Source organism: Oryzias latipes, chromosome 19 (genome assembly GCF_002234675.1).
Source record: "Oryzias latipes chromosome 19, ASM223467v1".
Classification (NCBI taxonomy): Eukaryota; Metazoa; Chordata; class Actinopteri; order Beloniformes; family Adrianichthyidae; genus Oryzias; species Oryzias latipes.
Genome location: NC_019877.2, coordinates 2,974,238 through 2,993,827, shown reverse-complemented (window position 1 = coordinate 2,993,827; position 19,590 = coordinate 2,974,238). Strand labels below are relative to the sequence as shown.

General features: G+C 41.5%; 2 protein-coding genes across 6 annotated transcripts in view; both read left to right on the top strand.

The window, feature by feature from the left end:
* Positions 1–17,076, top strand: part of LOC101166279 (inactive rhomboid protein 1) — a 41,213-nt gene extending 24,137 nt beyond the window's left edge. For 2 of the 5 annotated variants that reach the window (XM_023949510.1, XM_023949509.1), the window contains 16 exons: positions 4,187–4,406; positions 7,367–7,573; positions 11,315–11,437; positions 11,526–11,668; positions 11,765–12,010; positions 12,098–12,209; positions 12,295–12,369; positions 14,157–14,318; positions 14,449–14,549; positions 14,640–14,703; positions 15,140–15,234; positions 15,409–15,484; positions 15,801–15,901; positions 16,014–16,167; positions 16,385–16,608; positions 16,686–17,076. In XM_023949510.1, coding sequence (XP_023805278.1) covers positions 4,187–4,406; positions 7,367–7,573; positions 11,315–11,437; positions 11,526–11,668; positions 11,765–12,010; positions 12,098–12,209; positions 12,295–12,369; positions 14,157–14,318; positions 14,449–14,549; positions 14,640–14,703; positions 15,140–15,234; positions 15,409–15,484; positions 15,801–15,901; positions 16,014–16,167; positions 16,385–16,608; positions 16,686–16,890 — 2,308 coding nt within the window. In that variant the 3' untranslated portion in view covers positions 16,891–17,076. Of the gene's footprint in view, positions 1–4,186; positions 4,407–7,366; positions 7,574–11,314; positions 11,438–11,525; positions 11,669–11,764; positions 12,011–12,097; positions 12,210–12,294; positions 12,370–14,156; positions 14,319–14,448; positions 14,550–14,639; positions 14,704–15,139; positions 15,235–15,408; positions 15,485–15,800; positions 15,902–16,013; positions 16,609–16,685 lie in introns of all 5 variants that reach the window. The other 3 variants (XM_023949508.1, XM_023949506.1, XM_023949507.1) reach the window with 2 other exon arrangements.
* Positions 17,077–18,308: 1,232 nt separating this feature from the next.
* LOC111946383 (YEATS domain-containing protein 2-like) lies at positions 18,309–19,142 on the top strand. The gene is made up of 3 exons (XM_023949254.1): positions 18,309–18,423; positions 18,492–18,550; positions 18,627–19,142. Exons 1-3 carry the CDS (start codon positions 18,404–18,406, stop codon positions 19,040–19,042), a joined length of 495 nt encoding a protein of 164 aa, XP_023805022.1. The 5' UTR covers positions 18,309–18,403; the 3' UTR covers positions 19,043–19,142.
* Positions 19,143–19,590: the final 448 nt, after the last annotated feature.

Sequence of the window (19,590 nt, the reverse complement as noted above, 5' to 3'; positions counted from 1 at the left end):
ACAAGTAACTTTAGCACCATAATACTCAGCAAAGTGCATCAATATGACAGTATTGTTGGGTTTCGCAATAACCATACTTGTTCTGCTACCTTTTTTTAACATGTTCCTGATAATCTTGTTTTTTCTACAGTTTTCTGTAGTTCAAGTTTTTTTTGAAGTTATAAACTGACCAATGAAATTCCTCAATTAAAGTAGGCAGTACCTGCTGTCCCCCACGTCCAACGTTCAAAACGTTCGATTGACAGATTTTGTGTAGCCCGCTTTCAAGTGATAGGGGTTTGGCCTTCCAAAAAAGCTCAATTCTCATTGGTGAGAGTGGTTGCCATAGAAATGATGACTCAGATTGACTTGGACATATCAATGCTTACTGACAATGTCTGGCTTCAACATAGTGGTTACTGTATTGCTGAAAAATGGCAGTTGACTTGACTTAATTTGGTTGGAGCTGGACATATTTTTTTTCTAACTTATCCTGTCCGGCAGCTGAGCTAACTAAGAGCTGAAGGCTTCTCGTATTGGACAGATTTTACTCTTACAAAAGGGGTTTAAGAATCTTACGGTGAGATGTATGTTTGTACAAACCCCTTTTGTATGTGAGGCTAAACTTTATTTATTTATCATATTATTTTCTATGGGTGATGTCACACTTGCTTAGTCCAGTTCTCTTAAACAGTCAATGTTTCCCAATACCTTGCTAAAATATTTTGTAGTTGTTTTATTTTGTCCCATCTTTCATATTAAAGTACGTGTCCAAACCAAAAGTTTCTCATCATTATCAAACTGTGATGCAACACTACAAAGATGACCTAAGATTTTGCTAGCAGGAGTTCTCCTACGTTCACACCAGGCTTGTAACACGAGTTCCAAGAACGTGCTAAAGACGTGTTCTTGAACGCCGATATGCCCGCCATCTACAGTTGGAAGAGTCTTGGTTTGAAATGTCGAAGCTGTGTAAATTTGGTGAATCTCACTCCTGGCGTTTTCTTTCACAGCTCTATCCCAATATATGAAAGACTTGGCGTCATGGAATTCTGGCCGGGAACAAACCTTAATTATTCACTTCTCCTTCTTGATCAATTTTCAAATGGTTGGTTCTTCCATCAGTTGATTGATTGAATTGGTAGTGTTGTATGGATACTATCCATTCAGCCATACCAAATCCAAGTCCCTAATTGGGTAAAATTCGACATGATTTAATTTACAACACGCATTAATCGGTGGCCCACTTTGTATGTAGAGCCAGGAAACTGACTAAAAAACGTAAAAAGCAAAGTATGGACATGAGTGTTTTGAACTCGGAAGCCAGAGACGCCCATTTATGCTCGTTTATATAGACTTTTCATGGGAAGTGTGTGCTTGAACGCGTGTTGAACATAGCATTAGGTTTGTGTGTGCCACTGATGGTGTGTTTGTCATGCCCATAAACACTGCAGAAAATTTAGTGCACGTTTAGATAGCTATCGTTGGATAAAAAATGTGTTTTCGCAAATGCCAACTTTGTTTTTAGGCATCAGGTTTTACTTTGAAAGACGCAAAAGCTGCAGGCCTGTGAGTTTAACACAATCAACAAACAGACTGAGAATGTGCTTCAGGCCTCATCAATGTGAATATCAACCGGAAGCTGAAACAGAGTTTTTGTCCTTGTTGGGGAGGAAAACCTGCTATGGCAGTGTGTTTGTGAGGGACCTAAATTAAAGCTGTACACTCCCCTTTTCAGGTGATAAATCAGTAGTTTGAGTCTTATTATTATGGGAAAAAAGGTGTTGATGTTTGGAGGAGCAGAGGATGAGTCATTTTGCGTGTGAAGTTGCTGCTTTTCAAATGTGCGTTTGGCCTCATTGGTGCTCGTAATGACAGACTGTGTGAAGCTCTGCCGTGCAGGTCGGTTGTCGGAAGGTCACATTCTGTCTTGTCTGAAAGCGTCCCCCTGATTTTTGTTCATACATTCTCTGTGTCCCTCTAAATTTGAGACGCCTCTGCAAAAAAATTGAGTAGAATTTGATTGGCAGTTGCTGGTCTGTATGGGAGAGTGGTCCATTTGATGAGGGCCGGAGAGTCCAGGCCGATCCTTCTGCCTGGACTCTCGAGGAGGGACTCTTGGAAACCCGCCAGCTGCTGACGCATCCACACACTCCTCCGTGTGGAAAACCATGTTGGTAATAAGTTCAGGAAATGTCCTCCTGCTCCATTATCGGGGCAGCAGGGAGAAATCTGGAAGTCCCCCACAGATCTTGGCAGGATGTTCACAGTAGAAGCCAGATCCATGTCGGAACGCAGAGATCTCTTGTGTTGAGCCTCTACTTGGTGATTGCTGCAGATCCCTGCAATGAACTCTGTGATCTGGATCAGTTTGGATCCAGTGGATTACGGTCAGGGGCTGTTGATGGGAGCAACAGAGCTCGTGAATACCTGCTTCCGTACGCCATGACCCAGAACCCGTTGGGGGTCTCTCAGGAGAGGTGAGTGCAGTCCAGAAAAAACGAGTTCCTCTAGAGCCTTTTGGGGCCGTGGAACGATGGCTTGGTGGAGTTCAGCTCAGCTGTTTGAGGTTACTTGTTGACTTTTTTTAGTAGAGCACGTAAATGATTTTTAATGCATAACACCACCAAGAACTTACTGTTCATAAAATAAACTAAAAGTAATGTGAAATCTGTTTTTGTTGAAAAGAAGGAGAACCAATAAACAAATATAAAACAAATATCTTCCCAGGTTAACGAGAATAACAAAAATGTATTTAAGACTCAAATTTATAGATTAATGAAAACAAAAAATTTAAAACGCAGAAAAAAAACAGTGTCACATAATGTCTAGCAATCCAAATTTGTCCATTAAAGAACATTTCCAAACTGACTGAGCTCCTTTTGGTATCTATAGGGGGGAGTTTGGGGCTTTTCAATGATCCCAGATATGAAGGGGTGGGGCTCTGGGAGTTGTAGTTTTTGTTGGATTTAAAAGTAAATTGACTGGTTGCCAGGGGGATATTATAAAATTAAATTAGACACTAACAATTGAATAGTAATTGTAATTAATGCCACACAACAGATTTATTCTGGCATTTATGAAATGGTTTATGAATATTAGGTGTGGAGTTAAAGTGTGGCTTTCAGTCTTACTGCAACTTTTTCATTTATACTATTTTAAAGGAGAATGTTTTTAAGGCCTTTAGGCCTTTTTTTCCATGACTGTGTTTTATATTTCCTTCTCTCTTGTTTAATAATCCAAACTCTGGAAGTTTGGGGCTTCCTTCTCATGCGGTCCTTCTTCTAAAACATTCCTCCCTGTGGAACAACAACTGCCACTGCCACACCTGCCACCCGCGCAGCCTTAAAAGGCTTCCCCAGCTGGCCTTTCTTTTAAAGACTATGTCTTCTTGTCAGGTTAGCACACAACCAGGCGCTCTGTAAAGAGACCTGAAATATTTTGGTTTTGCTCCACAGACCATCTCCGGTGAGGCTGCTGCTCTCCCCGCTGGCAGAATCGAGCTTCACTTTCCTTCATTCGGTGCTCAGTTTGCACACAGGCATGCTGGGAAATCCTATTACTCTGACTGAGATAACAGGGAAATGCAAAACAGGACTGCGGTGTGTCGTTCATCCCGTTTGAACCCCAGATTTATTACTTCACAGTCCGTTTTTAATCCAGATTTTTTTTTAACAATGCAAGCACTTCATCTTCACCTGAAGTTGGACATGTGCTGAACAGAACATCAATTTCTGTTGATGCTCTGAAGCAGGAGTCAAGGAGTGATTTATGTCAACAAATTGGAGCTTCTTATGCAGCGAAATGGGAAAACATGATTTTAAATAAGCATAGAATTTTCTGACCAGCACAGATGGATGTTTTAGAACCACTCTGATCTATTTTCAAAGTTTTCAAAATTTTCCCAGTTTTTTGGGACAACTTTTCTGCAAAGCGGCAGGAGTTTATTAGAAATTCACCTTTGAGTTGTGGGCTGTGGGTTGAGTTCTGGGAGCAACCCCGACCCCTTTCCCATCACCCATAATTGAGAGCTAAGGGAATCTTTTTCACACGTAAAATTAAACGTGCTAAGATCGTTTTTTGGGAAAGAGTCAACTTGTTTCATATTTTTTTGATCAACATCCTGACTGTTAAAAAGGACGTTTATGTCTTCCTTCTTCATTTATGTCAGGATATTTTCCTGAAGGAATCCCCGTTCTCTCCACAGGGGCACGGCAGACTGGTTTGGGGTCAGCAAGGACAGTGACAGCACCCAGCGATGGAGGAGGAGGAGCCTGCAGCACTGCAGCCAGCTGTACGGGGGTCTGAAGGCTCAGGTGATCAGGGAGCTGGAGCTCCACAGCCACGACAATCTGACTAGCACTGAGACCCCGCCTCCTCTCCCTCCCCACCACCCCAGTCACCACCATCACTTTGGCATGTGGAGGGTAGGCCAGCACCACCGCATCGATGGAGTGATATTTATGCCACCACATTGCACACAAAACTTTCTAAGTTGCAAATGAAAAAAATGAAATATTTGCTTTCAATTTTCTATTTTTTGTTTGCTTTTAAAAAAATTTTTTTTTGCTTTCAAAAACTTTTTTTTACACTTTTCATTGCTTTCAATTTTTTAAACACAAAAATATTTTTTGAAAGCAAAAAAAATTTGAAAGCATAAAATAATTTTGAAAAAATTTGGAAAGCAAAGATAAATATTTTGAAAATAAATATTTCATATTTTCCTAAAAAGATTTAGGGAAAAAAAAAATTCCTAAAACAAATTTGAAAAATAAAGGGTTTTGAATGCAAAAATAAATATTTTGGATGTAAAAAAATTTGAAAGCAAAAACAATTTTGTCAAGTAAATATTTCATATTTTCCTTTGCAGCTTTGAAAGTTTTGTGTGCAACGTGGTGGCATAAATATCACTCCATATGCATTGAAGCAAAAAGACAGACACAGATTCATTCATCGACCTTTCCTTCCTCCCCCCTTCCTTTTTAGAACTCTGAACTTTTTCTATTTCTCTGTTAAATGTGTTTTTTTTCTTTAAGTTATCAGTCGTTTGTTTTGAAAATAGCATTGGAAGTAAATGTTACCAGTTTTTTTCAGTGTTTCAAAGGATTTTAATCAGTCTTTTAACAAATTAGATTAATTGTTACCTTAAAAAAAAAAGATGCCTCTCATTTCTCTTAAAAACATTTATTCGTCATGGTAAAACCTTTCAAAATAAACGAGTTAAAAGAACTTAAATTGCTTAAAACACTTTGCTGTGGCTCCAATGCGTCCACACTGGGTATGTGTCATGCGTTCAAGAACCTTGTTAAACACTCATATGGTGTTCACACTGTGAATGTACTTAAAAACTTGCGCAGCGACGTGTAAATGTGAGACTTTTGATTGTGGAACCTTGAACCGCCTTTTCCCGCGTTCACATAGACTTTTCATTCACATCAGCCTGTGTGTGTTGGGCGAGAGAAGGACTTGTACAGGCTAGCCAGACAGAGAGACAGAGATGGGAAGGACGTGCAACAGATAAGGGTGATTAAGGACAGAGACGGAAAGGTGCTAACAACCCAGGAGAGTGTACAGAAAAGATGGAAGGAGTATTTTGAAGAGCTGATGAACGTGGAAAATGACAGGGAAAGAAGGGAGGAAAATGTGGTTGTTGTGGAGCAGGAAGTAGCAGAGATTGGAAAGGATGAGGTTAGGAAGGCTCTGAAAAGGATGAAGAGCGGAAAGGCCGTTGGTCCTGATGACGTACCTGTGGAGGTATGGAAGTGCCTAGGAGAGACAGCAGTGGAATTTCTAACAAGGTTGTTCAATAGGATTCTAGAGAGTGAGAAGATGCCTGAGGAATGGAGGAGAAGCGTTCTGGTCCCGATCTTTAAGAACAAGGGTGACACGCAGAACTGCAGCAACTATAGAGGAATAAAGTTGATGAGCCACACAATGAAGCTGTGGGAAAGAGTAGTGGAAGCCAGGCTTAGGAAGAAGGTGGAGATCTGTGAGCAGCAGTATGGTTTCATGCCCCGTAAGAGCACCACTGATGCCATTTTTGCTTTGAGAATGTTGATGGAAAAGTACAGAGAAGGTCAGAAGGAGCTGCATTGTGTGTTCGTAGATTTAGAGAAGGCGTATGACAGGGTGCCGAGGGAGGAGCTGTGGTACTGTATGAGGTCGTCTGGAGTGGCAGAGAAGTATGTCAGAGTAGTTCAGGACATGTATGAGAGAAGTATGACGGGGGTGAGATGTGCTGTAGGTCAGACAGAGGAGTTCAAGGTGGAGGTGGGACTACACCAAGGATCAGCTTTGAGTCCTTTTTTGTTTGCTATGCTGATGGACAGGCTGACAGACGAGGTAAGACAGGAATCTCCCTGGACAATGATGTTTGCGGATGACATTGTAATCTGCAGTGAGAGTAGAGAGCAGGTGGAGGAACAGCTAGAGAGGTGGAGGTTTGCTCTGGAAAGAAGAGGCATGAAGGTCAGTCATAGTAAGACAGAATACATGTGTCTGAACGAGAGGGATCAAGGTAGAAGCGTTAGGTTACAGGGGGCTGAGGTGAAGAAGGTGCAGGAGTTTAAGTACTTGGGGTCAACAGTTCAGTGTGATGGGGAGTGTGGAAAAGAGGTGAAGAGGCGAGTGCAGGCAGGTTGGAGCGGATGGAGGAAAGTGTCAGGAGTGTTGTGTGACAGAAGAGTGCCAGCAAGACTCAAAGGAAAGGTGTACAAGACAGTGGTGAGACCAGCTCTGCTCTATGGGTTAGAGACGGTAGCAGTGAGACAGAGACAAGAGGCTGAGATGGAGGTAGCGGAGATGAAGATGTTGAGGTTCTCCTTAGGAGTGACCAGGTTAGACAGGATAAGGAACGAGTACATCAGAGGGACGGCTCATGTTGCCTGTGTTAGCGACAAAGTCAGAGAAGCCAGACTGAGATGGTTTGGACATGTTCAGAGGAGGGATAGTGGATATATTGGTAGAAGGATGTTGGAGATGGAGCTGCCTGGCAGGAGGGCAAGAGGACGGCCAAAGAGGAGATATATGGATGTCTTGACAGAGGACATGAAGTTGGCTAATGTTAGGGTAGAAGATGTTCATGATAGAGTGAGGTGGAAAAGGATGATTCGCTGTGGCGACCCCTGATGGGAAAAGCCGAAAGAGAAAGAAGACATAGACTTTTCATTGGAAGTGGTCACTTAAACGCGCGTTCTCAAGCCAGCTGTGAATGTATCTTGAGGTATTTAAACTCGACAGAATTTTTTTTAATTAAAAATGATGTGGCCAAAATTTTTGTACGAGACAGAAACAACAGCTGAGTGTTTGAAACGCAAAATTAAAGTTTTATTTGTAACCTTTCCGTACTTTTTATGTTAGAAACGCGTTTTGGCATTTTTGTCTGCAGGTGGTGAACCCTCTGGCCCGTGGCCGAGTGTTTCGCATGGCGGACGAGGTGGACGGCCACGTTGTCACGCAGAGCCCCCTCACACCCGGAGCCGCATCTATCTGCTCATTCTCCAGCTCCCGCTCCACCCTCAACTGGTTGCCACGGAGACGCAAACGGGATTCAGTTGCTGTCATGAGTCTGAAGGCGGCAGCAGCTCTGATGAAGGTGCTAGATGTTCATAATCTTAACTTGAAAACAAAATCTGTACCTACAAAAGTGGATTGATATGGAAGCGATTATGTAGCATAAATAAAAAGCAAAGTCAAAACCAGAAATGCTTTTTCATTTTCAAAATGAAGCTGCATTTTTTGACTCAAAATTAAAAAGAAAAAGCAATATTTCAAAATGCTTTTTCATTTCCTTCCTCAATACAGCTTATTCTGTCACTTAATTAAAATGATAAATAAAATGGTATTTGACATTTCATTTTCAAAAAGGTCCCTGGTAAATGTGTACCAAAATTCATTTAGAAATATCTAATTTGACAATTAAAATGGATTAACAGAAATGCTTTTTAATTTTCAAAATGTAGCTGCATTTTTGACTCAAAATTAAAAAGAAAAAGCAATATTTCAAAATGCTTTTTCATTTTATACTTAAAACCGCTCATTCTGTGTCATAATTCAAACGAAAATGCAAAGAGGGGATTGCATTTGCATTTTAACATCCACCCCGCGCAAGTTGTCACAATATTCAATTCGAAAAAGCATTAGCAGAGGGGAGGCGGGGCGATGACGTCACTGCTCTCTCTGTGTGTCCGGCTGCTGACTGACGCACACACGCGCACCAGGAGCAGACTGTGTTAGCGGCAGAGACGAGGGTTTTGTGATGGTTGTGAACTTCTGATGAGTTTCCACAGCTTCTCAGGACTATATAGCTGCATGTCCGCCTTCTGCGGTCCTCCTCCCAACGCACCGCGGACAAGCTTTGTTCTTCGGACCGCCAGCTGCTTTCGCACAGCGGAGCGCGAAGCTCCCGACGATCGCTGAAGGCGGAAATGCTGCTGCGATCTGAGAAACCATCATATGGATTTGTGTTTCCAGTGGTGTCCAGAACAAAATAAAGACTGATGTAATTCCCAGATATTTACACATTTATCTGCAGCTTTGCGGTGAATTTGCTGTTTGATTTATTAAGATCCAGGAATCCAGGTTTGAGCAGGCCAGGTCCAGCGGTTTTTGAACAGGACCCGGTTTTAGGTGATCTTAATGTGAAAAATGCAGCGGAATGTTCCTTTAGTGCCCTCGCAAATCAGAAGCTGTGAATCGTAAGCCAACTTTAGCGTCGTCTGACCGCACAGATTTAAAAACATATAATCGAGCAGAGCAGGCCGTAAAATATTAGCATAACTGTAATAAAAGCACATTATGAAGATAGTCTCCTGCAGCTTCGCGCTAAGTGAGTGTTTTGGTCCAACCAGCAACGTTTAGCATCGAGAAATCTGCTGTCTGATGATGGAGCTCCACCTGTCATCAAACAGCAAATTCACCGCGAAGCTGCAGATCAAGGTGTAAATATCTGGGAATTACATCAGTCTTTATTTTGTTCTGGACACCACTGGAAACACAAATCCATATGATGGTTTCTCAGATCGTAGCAGCATTTCCGCCTTCAGCGATCGTCGGAGCTTCGCGCTCCGCTATGCGAAGGCAGCTGGCGGTCCGAAGAACAAAGCTTGTCCGCGGTGCGTTGGGAGGAGGACCGCAGAAGAAGGACATGCAGCTATATAGTCCTGAGAAGCTGTGGAAACTCATCAGAAGTTCACAACCATCACAAAACCCTCGTCTCTGCCGCTAACACAGTCTGCTCTTGGTGCGCGTGTGTGTGTCAGTCAGCAGCCGGACACACAGAGAGAGCAGTGACGTCATCGCCCCGCCTCCCCTCTGCTAATGCTTTTTCGAATTGAATATTGTGACAACTTGCGCGGGGTGGATGTTAAAATGCAAATGCAATCCCCTCTTTGCATTTTCATTTTAATTATGACACAGAATGAGCGGTTTTAAGTATAAAATGAAAAAGCATTTTGAAATATTGCTTTTTCTTTTTAATTTTGAGTCAAAAAATGCAGCTACATTGTGAAAATTAAAAAGCATTTCTGTTAATCCATTTTAATTGTCAAATGAGACATTTCTAAATGAATTTTGGTACACATTTACCAGGGACCTTTTTGAAAATGAAATGTCAAATACCATTTTATTTATCATTTTAATTAAGTGACAGAATAAGCTGTATTGAGGAAGGAAATGAAAAAGCATTTTGAAATATTGCTTTTTCTTTTTAATTTTGAGTCAAAAAATGCAGCTTCATTTTGAAAATTAAAAAGCATTTCTGTTAATCCATTTTAATGGTCAAATTAGACATTTCTAAATGAATTTTGCTACACATTTACCATGGAACGTCTTGGAAATGAAATGTCAAATACCATTTTCATTTTAATTTTAATTAAGTGACAGAATAAGCTGTGTTGAGGAAGGAAATGAAAAAGCATTTTGGTGGATTGCTTTTTCATTATATTTTTGAGTCAAAAAATGCAGCTTCATTTTGAAAATGAAAAAGCATTTCTGGTTTTGACTTTGCTTTTTATTTATGCTACATAATCGCTTCCATAGATTGACTGCATGTGCTCTTATCGTAAATGCACGTTCATCTCCACTGTAACTGGTTTTTATCGGTAATCTATTCTTGGAATTGGAACCGTAGGTACGTTTTAATCTCCATTAAAATTTGGGTGGTCATTCTTCTGCAGATTTGTTATGTAAAACATCAGTTTGCCTTTTCAGGGATTAAAGATGTGACAGCGGAGGACAGTTGTGGAGACAAAGAGTGTATGTTGAGGCTGATCGTGACGACAGCATCAGCCTGTGTGTGTTGGGCGGGGTTTACCCGGACGAACAGATGGTTTTTCATAATACACAGCGAATGTTATGCGCTGGATTGAGGTCAGAATATTCCAGAACAGCAGAGCTAATCCATGAGTTGATAGACGATGCTTCAACACAACCACACAGGGATTGAATGATAACGTTTACAAATGTATTTGTATTTGGCAGCTCATCAATGAATTCACACATTTAGTCAGCTGTTACTAAATTTTCAGGCTTATTTGGTAAGGAACATCTAAAGAACCTTTCCAAAAGGGCAATATTTTGTGTTTCGCATTGCTTTTAATGTAAATGAAACAAAAAAATACATAAACAGATCCATGATGGGATTTTAAACAATCAAAAAAACCCAAAAGATTAAGTATCATAAAAAACTATATATTTCTGGAAATGCCACGAAATGCTGACTAGAACTAAATTAGTTTATTTGTCATAATTTATTTCAATACAAATTATAATTAAAGGCGCAAGTGGCATTGTAGGCACTACCTAACCCTCATAGTCCCCACTCTGCCTGAGCCCCGCCCTCACAGTCCCCTTCAGACACCCCCTCTCTGGTTTAGCCCCGCCCTCACAGTCCGCTTCAGACACGCCTTCTCTGGCTGAGCCCCGCCCTCACAGTCCCCTTCAGGAACGTCCACTCTGGCTGAGCCCCGCCCTCACAGTCAGCTTCAGACACGCCCTCTTCTGGCTGAGCCCCCGCCTTCACAGTCCCCTTCAGACACGCTCACAATGGCTTACCCCCGCCCCCACAGTCCCCTTCAGACACGCCCTCACAGTCCCCTTCAGACACGCCCACTCGAGCTGAGCCCTGTTCTCACAGTCCACTTAATTTTTTTTAATATGTGTCCTCCATCATCAGAAAAATGCTACAAAAATATGTTGAAAACACCATTTTCATTGGAGTGGGTCATTATACCTGACTTTAGATATTTAATTTTCTTTCCTTATTCTTACATAAATTAAGGTTTATTTGTTGAAATTAGCTATCTTTGTAAAAAAGAGAATATTGGCGGTTTGTCAGGGTCGGACATTGGGGGACGGCCGTGCCGGGCAGTGCCGCAGGAGGAGTTTCCTGCCCCCAAGTGTCTTTGAAGAGGACACAGTGGATTTCCCCGAAGAGCTGGATACCTCCTTCTTCAGCAGAGTGAGCAGCAGACTCAGCAGACACATTTCCACACCGTCGGCCGTCCATGCTGATTGTTCACTCCAACAACCTGTCTGTGTTTCTGCAGGACGGTCTGCCGGAGGAGACATCCAGCATGGCAGATGACGTGTTTGAGACATCCTCAGAGGCCAACCTCAAACAGCAGGATGAGAGCGCGCTCACAGGAAGTTCTCTGGAAAGGAGCAACCTGGAGAGGAATCATCTCACATTGTGGGTTTCAGAATACAAATAGAAAGACAACAATATTTGTCTCCGCCCTGAACTAGGAGGCTTCTGATGGTTCTTGCTTGAATCTTTTCCATCCAGCCCTTTGGAGAGAGGATGGCGAAAAGGAAAAGACGGTTGTCTGGTCCAACCTAAAGTCCTGAACCAGGAAGTAGTGACCAGCCATCACCAGCGGGGTCAAAAAATCACCATTCCTGTAAAGAAGCTGTTCACCCGCCAAAGGAGGCCGTACGGGCTCGGTATGATCGGACGCCTGACGAACCGGACGTACCGCAAGCGCATTGACAGCTTCGTCCAGAAGCAGATCGAAGACATGGACAATCACAGGTTGGAGCCTGAGTCTTTTAGGTAATTTATGTCCAACTCCAATGTTCCAGTGAATGGATTCAGACTTTGTGCCTGTTTGCTCTTCAGGCCTTTTTTCACCTACTGGATTACGTTTGTCCATTTGGTCACTACCATCCTGGCTGTCACTATTTATGGTGTTGTCCCTATGGGCTTCTCTCAGTATGAAACTGTGGACTCTGTGAGTGTACTCAATACTTTTTGGGTTGTAATAAATCATTTCATTGTCACTGTTTGAACATAATAAGTTTCTGGTTTTCTTTCAGGTGTTAAGGAATAAAGGGGTTTATGAAAATGTCAAGTTTGTCCAACAGCAGAACTTCTGGTTCGGTCCAAGCTCGGTAAAGATTTTAAATCATTTTTCTGTGAGGTATCTTATAGATTTATTACATGTAAAGCAATATGAGATTACTTTTTAGTTACTTTTTTAGCCATTATCACAAAGAAGAAATGTATTTATTTTAAATATTTTTGATTGGCCTCCATATTTATTTTGAAATATTTTAAACAAGAGTTTTTAGTTCCTGTAAAAAATGACCTTTTTGCTTTTACGACTTTTTACGTGTACCCTTAATTTACAATAAGCATAAAAACAGCTAATATTCTGATAAAAGTAAGTTATTGTAAGTGTATGCTGAGTAGTGGTGCAGCTAGCTTTATCTATTTTATGTGCTATAGGTAAGCAACTGCACTAAATAGTCATTTAAATTGATAACTAGCATTTATGACGCTACCAAAGTAGGTAAAAATGTCTAACTGATGTGTTTGAACATTAAAATGTGCTTTTATTGTAATGAGAAGAAATTCTAAACAATTATTAACAACTTAAAACCCAAATGTGTGGCTTAAGCCTCATGCTGCATTCATACCAGGCATGTGTTGCACAGTCGGTTTCACGATCGCACTTTTAGCTGGTGGTGTTCACACCGGACCAGCACCTGGGAGCAGCAGGAAGGCACTTCTTCTTCTTCTTCTTTAGTTTTTCTACTGTTAATTAACACATGTGCGCCAGCTACAGTTGGAAAAGGCTTGGTATGAAATGTTAAATTGGTTCAAATCTTGCTCCAGGCCTTTTCTTTCACAGCTCTATTCTGATCTATGAAAGAGGTTGTGTCGTAGAACTTGGCACAAACAGCAATTATTAGTTCCAGATGCTTTGTTAAACATTTATTAAAGAGCATTGGAATATTACTTAACATAAAGAGTTTTTTTTTCATTCAGAGCAATTGACTGCACTGTAGTATACTTTATAATTAGGAAAGTCACTCTGTCTGTGATTCCTCCTTTATCAGTTTAGTGCAAGGCGGTTTCATTCGTATTAATCACATGCTCCGGATGATAGTTATTCCTTGGATTTTCTTCTTCAGCGTTTCAGGGTATTTTCCGGATATTCAGGATATTTTCCGGGTGCTTCTGAGTCAGCTGATGCCATTTCTCCTTGCAGTGACAAAGTTTGGTTAAAGCGAACCTCCTTCGGATGCAAAAGTCTCATAAAGTGTCTGCAATCTCTAACTCTGTGCTTTGGGCTTGTGACTAATACCTCAACGCTCTTTCTTTTGTGATACATGTTTGATATATGTTATTTGTCAATGTGCACAGATTTTCTTTTAGGGTTTCGGCCGACGGTCTTTACGTGAATTCGGTTTTGAGCTTTTCAAAATTTTAGGTTGGTTGAGACTTAGGCAGGTCATGCATATTGTACGTAGTTTATATGCAATAACTATGTATGCAATTGTGCAGGATTTTTGCCAGATGCAAATGTGTGTCTTTTCCACGACAGTTCCACATATGTACTACAGATGTATAACTTTTAGATGATGTATACGACTCACTATTTAAATTTCCCTGCTCTTTGCGTGGATTTTTTTTATTTCTTCCGTGGTTTTAATGTGGTTCATTCGTGATACATATGTGAAAACGCCACAACTTTTTTCAACTTTTTTCTCACGTTCATTCACGTATGACCGATTTTCATCAACACAATTTGCGCAAAACGTACGTAGTGGCTGTGTGACACGGCCCATTAGCTACAAACATGCTACACGTTTGCACCACAGCAGCCAGTGTCATGTTCCGCATTGAAAACTTGAAATGACTTACAATTTCATCGTTTATTCTCGACTTATAGGAAGCACTGATTCACCTCGGTGCAAAGTTTTCGCCGTGTATGCGTCAAGACGAAGAAGTCCACCAGCTGATCCAGGAGATAAAAGCCAAAGAAAGAGAATCGGGCTGCTGCGTGAGGAACGACCGCTCCGGCTGCCTGCAGACTTTACAAGAAGAGTGTTCGGTTCGACTGACCCTCCACTCAGTTTACTGCATCCGTTTAAACAAAGATTTGTCTCTCAGATCCAATAGAGTAAAGGAATACGTTAAAAACAAAGCCCATTTGGTGGTTGTTTTTCTTTTTTCTACTGCAGAGTACATTGGCAGAGTGGATCAAGTGGCCTCAGCATCCCAGCGCCCCGTATCTGAATGGTAAACTGCGACAGCATGGATCCGTCTGTCATCAGGATCCAAGGTAGCGACTTGCAAACAAACTAACAGCAGGTTTCCTCTTTTTTTTTTTTTTTGCTTACATTTCTTTCCTTTGTGCTTATTTCTTCAATAGGTTTTGTCTGGAGCCGGCCTCGGCTTCACCTCTCGAGTGGCCAGACGACATTACACAGTGGCCAGTAAGAACATAAACCTGAACTGACAAACAAACAATAAATGATGAAGGTTTAGACACATTAATCAAGGCTGAGTGTATGAAAAAATGTCCAGAAGCAGGGTCTAAGGGCAGGGATGCCCAGTTTAGCCTAGTTGAATTTTATGACTGATTTCATGTTATTATACAATTACCGGTATAAACCCCATTAAGACGACTATTGTTACAATATTGGGCTATATACATAAAATTGAAAATTGAAGTTAAAAAGAGTAATATGCAAATTGAAAATGGAGATTAAAGTGTTAGTCACCCAGACGAGGGGTTTATCCCGGCCGGGTGCTGCTGGGTTTTGGCCCATTTTTCCCCTGCAGACAGCCCGTATTCCCCCCAAAGGGCAGTTGTGACTATAAGGCTTGAGTGACCTGTTACCAAATTGTACCTATGATTGGGATTTGTAGATTTGCACGTTGTATAACACCGGGAATCACACCAACCTTCCCCACATCGACTGCACCATCACAGGCCGGCCCTGCTGCATCGGCACCAAAGGACGGTGAGAATCCTGTTTGAGTTTTCATCGCCTCTTTTTGTCTGGAAACAGAAGCTAAAAAAAGTTGGTGTTACTCGGGTTTCAGAGTAAATGGATGCGTGTCATTGATCGTAAAAGTTTACTGCCGCTCAGTAAAAACGAGCCAACGCTGTTCTACATTGTGTTGTTTTCCTGCAGATGTGAAATAACTTCCAGAGAGTATTGCGATTTCATGCACGGCTACTTCCATGAGGAGGCAATTCTTTGCTCCCAGGTGAGACAATGTTGACCAATTATTTTCATCTGCAAACTCCCACTCCTATCATCTTTTGATCTATTATCAAAGCACTCCCAGTCGTCTTTTAATTAGAATTTTCCTTTTTTTAGCCAAAGTTTTAAAAAAACAAACAGTCGTCTAGCGACACTAGTTCATTAGAAATTCATCTCTGATTTGCATGCGGGACCTTTGGCGAAGAAGAACATGTTAAAAACACCATTTTCATTGGACTGAGTCTTCCACAGGAGCACCAGTGCTTAATCCTTAGCATTATAGAAACACTGTGTTTCCTTCTGAACTCTGTGTCTCTCAGGTGGCCTGCATGGATGATGTTTGCGGTTTGTTACCTTTCCTGAACCCAGAAGTTCCAGATCAGTTCTCCCGCCTGTGGCTGGCTCTCTTTCTTCACGCTGGGTGATTCCCCTGTTTTAAATAGTAGAATTGGTGTCATTTAAAGATAAATCAGACAACTAAGAGTGGGAAATGAAAGATAAAATGAACCGTTTTGCCTTATTTGTGCCTGCAGGATCCTGCACTGCTTGGTGTCGATGTTTTTCCAGATGACGGTGCTCAGGGACCTGGAGAAGCTGGCTGGCTGGCTGAGGATCTCCATCATCTACATGCTGAGTGGCATCACTGGCAACTTGGCCTCTGCCATCTTTTTGCCCTACAGAGCAGAGGTACAGTTCATTTGCAACCTCACTTCTGCACAATGCTGCCCCCAAAATAGCATTCGAGGGAGCTGGCTTAGTCTTTGGTCTGATGAACCCAAACGTAAAGAGAGTTTTGGAAATATCAGCATTCCTGTCACATTTGAACCAAGTCTGAGAAACTGTTCATGTGTGTACACGACCTCAGAGATGTGGCTCGTTCCTCTGCTCTCACTTCACCTTCCAGGTGGGTCCTGCAGGCAGCCAGTTTGGCATCCTGGCCTGTTTGTTTGTGGAGCTGTTTCAGAGCTGGCAGATCCTCGAGAGGCCATGGCGAGCGTTTGCAAAGCTGCTGGCCATCTCCGTCTTCTTCTTCTCCTTTGGCCTGCTCCCTTGGATCGACAACTTTGCCCACATTTGCGGTTTCGTGTCCGGATTCTTTCTATCCTTCGCCTTCTTACCATACATCAGGTAGGTATAAAATAACAAGAAAGCTGTCTTCTCGTCTGAACAGTAAATACATTTGTTTTTGTTGTTGTTTTTCCCAGCTTTGGACACTCAGACGCTTTCCGAAAGCGAGTCCAAATCTGTGTTTTCCTGCTCATCTTCGTTGGCTTGTTCTCCACTCTGGCAGTCCTCTTCTACATCTATCCAATAAAGTGCGACTGGTGCGAGTACCTCACCTGCATTCCCATCACTGACAAACTCTGCGAGAAGTACGACCTGAACGCACACATCCTCCGACGGCAGTGAAAGCGGCAGACGGTACTGCGGGACCGCTCATGACGGCCAATCGAAAGCAGGACCTTCCTGCTGTTTGACTGTCTGACCTTGCAAGATGGGCTTGGCCACAATGAGGACAAACTGCTTGGACATCTTATACTCAACGTCTAAACTCTTCATGCAAAAGGGACTCCACAGCACCCCTCCATGGCCAAATGAGAATAAAAAAACTGCTTGATTGGGTGCAATAGAGTTGAATATTTTCATCAGTATTTTTCTGGGAGTTTTCTGAGTCAGACTTAGCAGCAAATTTGGCTTAAGAATGCCAAAATGTGCCTTAATTATTATTCTTTTATTGTCTTTGTACGATAAGCTTCTAATATTACAAGAAATATGACAAATGTGTCATGTGAAAAGTGTTTTCTGCAGTACTAAAGTTTTACTAAACAGTTGACAAACTGCAGAGAAAAAATATTTTGAAGTGTTTTTTAAACCATTTTGCAATCATTTACTATGCAACATTAATTTCCACCTTGATCTAATTTCTTTTAAGATTACTTAAAACAAATAAAATTGGTAAATCGTGAGCACATTTTTGCATTTAATGACGAATATCAGCAAATGTGAAAAATATGAGAAATGGTTTGCCGAAAAAATATGGCTGTTGAAAACTAAAAAAATATGTGATTAAAAAAAACATATTTCCACATGATTATTTAAATTGTAAAAATATTTGTAAAGTTTCTGACAGAAGTGTAAAAAAATATGTATATCTGTGATTACAAAGTTTTTTTTTAAAGATTATTATTTTACAGAGAAAAAACTTAAACATTTTTCATGAGGGATGTGAGTTTTGGTTTATTATTTCATTATTTTGACCCTGAGTTGTCTAAGAAACAATTTTTTTATTGAAATGTCTTTCAAATGTATTTTTTAGCACAAAAAATATTTATTTTCAGCTGTTGTGTTAAAACTACTCCAGAAATTGTACACTTTTTATACGTTTTACTTACAAACGGTACCATTTTTATATCCATACTGTGTTAAATGTATAAAGAAAGCAGCTGCAAATGGAAAAACTGTGAATGCCTGTCAGAAATACTTGTATGTGTTTCATTAAAAGGCGGCGGCGTTTTAGCCGCCCTGAAGTAAACGCTGTCTGATTGTGGATGATTGGTGCAGCGAGCCTTAATTTTTTTTTAAAAAGTATGAAAACATGAAAATTAAGTCTATTTAACAAGTAATACTTTATAAATTAAAGCAACAATTCATTCATTATTCAAAGGACAAAGTGCTTAAATTTGGGGGTTTTACTTATTAAAAACAACAATGAATCAGAACACAAGGAATTAAAATGTTCTTAACTGGATCGTCTGTGCAGCAGGTGACAGTAATGAGTGTAATGAGATCAGGTGGAGTCCAGTGAGACATCAGCAGAAGCTCAGAGCATTTATAACACCAAACTGGAAGTTTCATCAAACAGCAGCACTTCAGCTCCTTCTCTTTGACTCTTCTGGTGGACGTCAGCTCAGAGTTGCTCATCATGGCTTTGTGTGTTGTGAAGTGAGTCTTCATGCTTGTTGTGTGTTGCTTTGTGTTACTGTGTTTACTGAGGTTCTTGATGTGAACAGGGTCTCCTGGATGGTCTTCCTCCTCTTCAGCATTGGAGCTTGTCTTCCTGCTAAACAAGGCAAGTATCCAGAAGAAGCTCCTAACCTGTTCAGATCCAAGCTGACTGCACAGACTGTAACCTCTTCTCTGTTCAGGTCAAAGTGGATCAGGATCAGGCTCCAGGTCTGGATCAGGATCTGGGTCTGGATCTGCTGGTTTTGGCTATACCAGCACTGGTGGTTCCAGTGGTGGTTCTGGATCAGAGGGGAACCTGTTTGACCAGCAGCTTGCCACCATTGCTCGCTTCATTGCAGAAATCCTGAGCTTCGGGCCCAGCCGTCCTTTCCCTCGTGAAGCCTGGACCTCTGAGCATGTTCCTGTTGGGTCTGTTGAGCAGCGTCCTCTGTACCCTTCATCCCACGTGGTCAAGACCAGCAACGGCTACCAGCGAGCTCGGGACTTCAGTTCTGATGCCAAATACACCCAGGATATCTTTGACCACATGGGTGTAGATGGAGGCAAACAAGGTGGATCCTCCAAGACTGGATCCAAAGGACAGAAGGGCTACTGAAGAAAACTTCAGATTATTGAAGATGAAACAAAAGGCTTGTAACTTTGTTGGTTCCAGGTACAACTGAGTTTGCCAGCAAATAAATTCATGTGACTGGAAATCCATTGTGCTCAGTGTATTGCCTTGACTGGTTTAATTTCTTTTTAAAAGGCTTTTTCACTTTATGTTCTGATTAATTCCTGTCCAACAGGAAGGGGCCAAGACGATCCCCCTTAATATCCAACCTTCATTGTCGGTCAGATGTGTGGTTTTTTTTTTTTTTTTTTAACTTGTCCTGTCCAACAGCTGGGCAGGCAGATGAGAACTGAGGGCCTCTTGTGTTGGACATATTTTACTTTAAAAGGGGTTAATCTTCAGAACAACCAAAGGTATGTCTCAATATAACCAACCATAAGACCATGGCGCAGCAAGTTTACTGGATGTTTATTAGTACAAGGGTGGGGCCCGTCCACACACACACACACACGTTATAAACACACCTAGCTGCAAAAATGTCAACATGTACACAAAACAGTGACACGCGCATACTTATGCCTTTAAACCAACTA

Coding starts and splice junctions, on each gene's coding strand:
- LOC111946383 (XM_023949254.1), top strand. CDS start 18,404: ATGGCTTTGTGTGTTGTGAA. Junction 18,424..18,491: donor ATGGCTTTGTGTGTTGTGAA/GTGAGTCTTCAT, acceptor TGATGTGAACAG/GGTCTCCTGGATGGTCTTCC. Junction 18,551..18,626: donor TTGTCTTCCTGCTAAACAAG/GCAAGTATCCAG, acceptor TTCTCTGTTCAG/GTCAAAGTGGATCAGGATCA.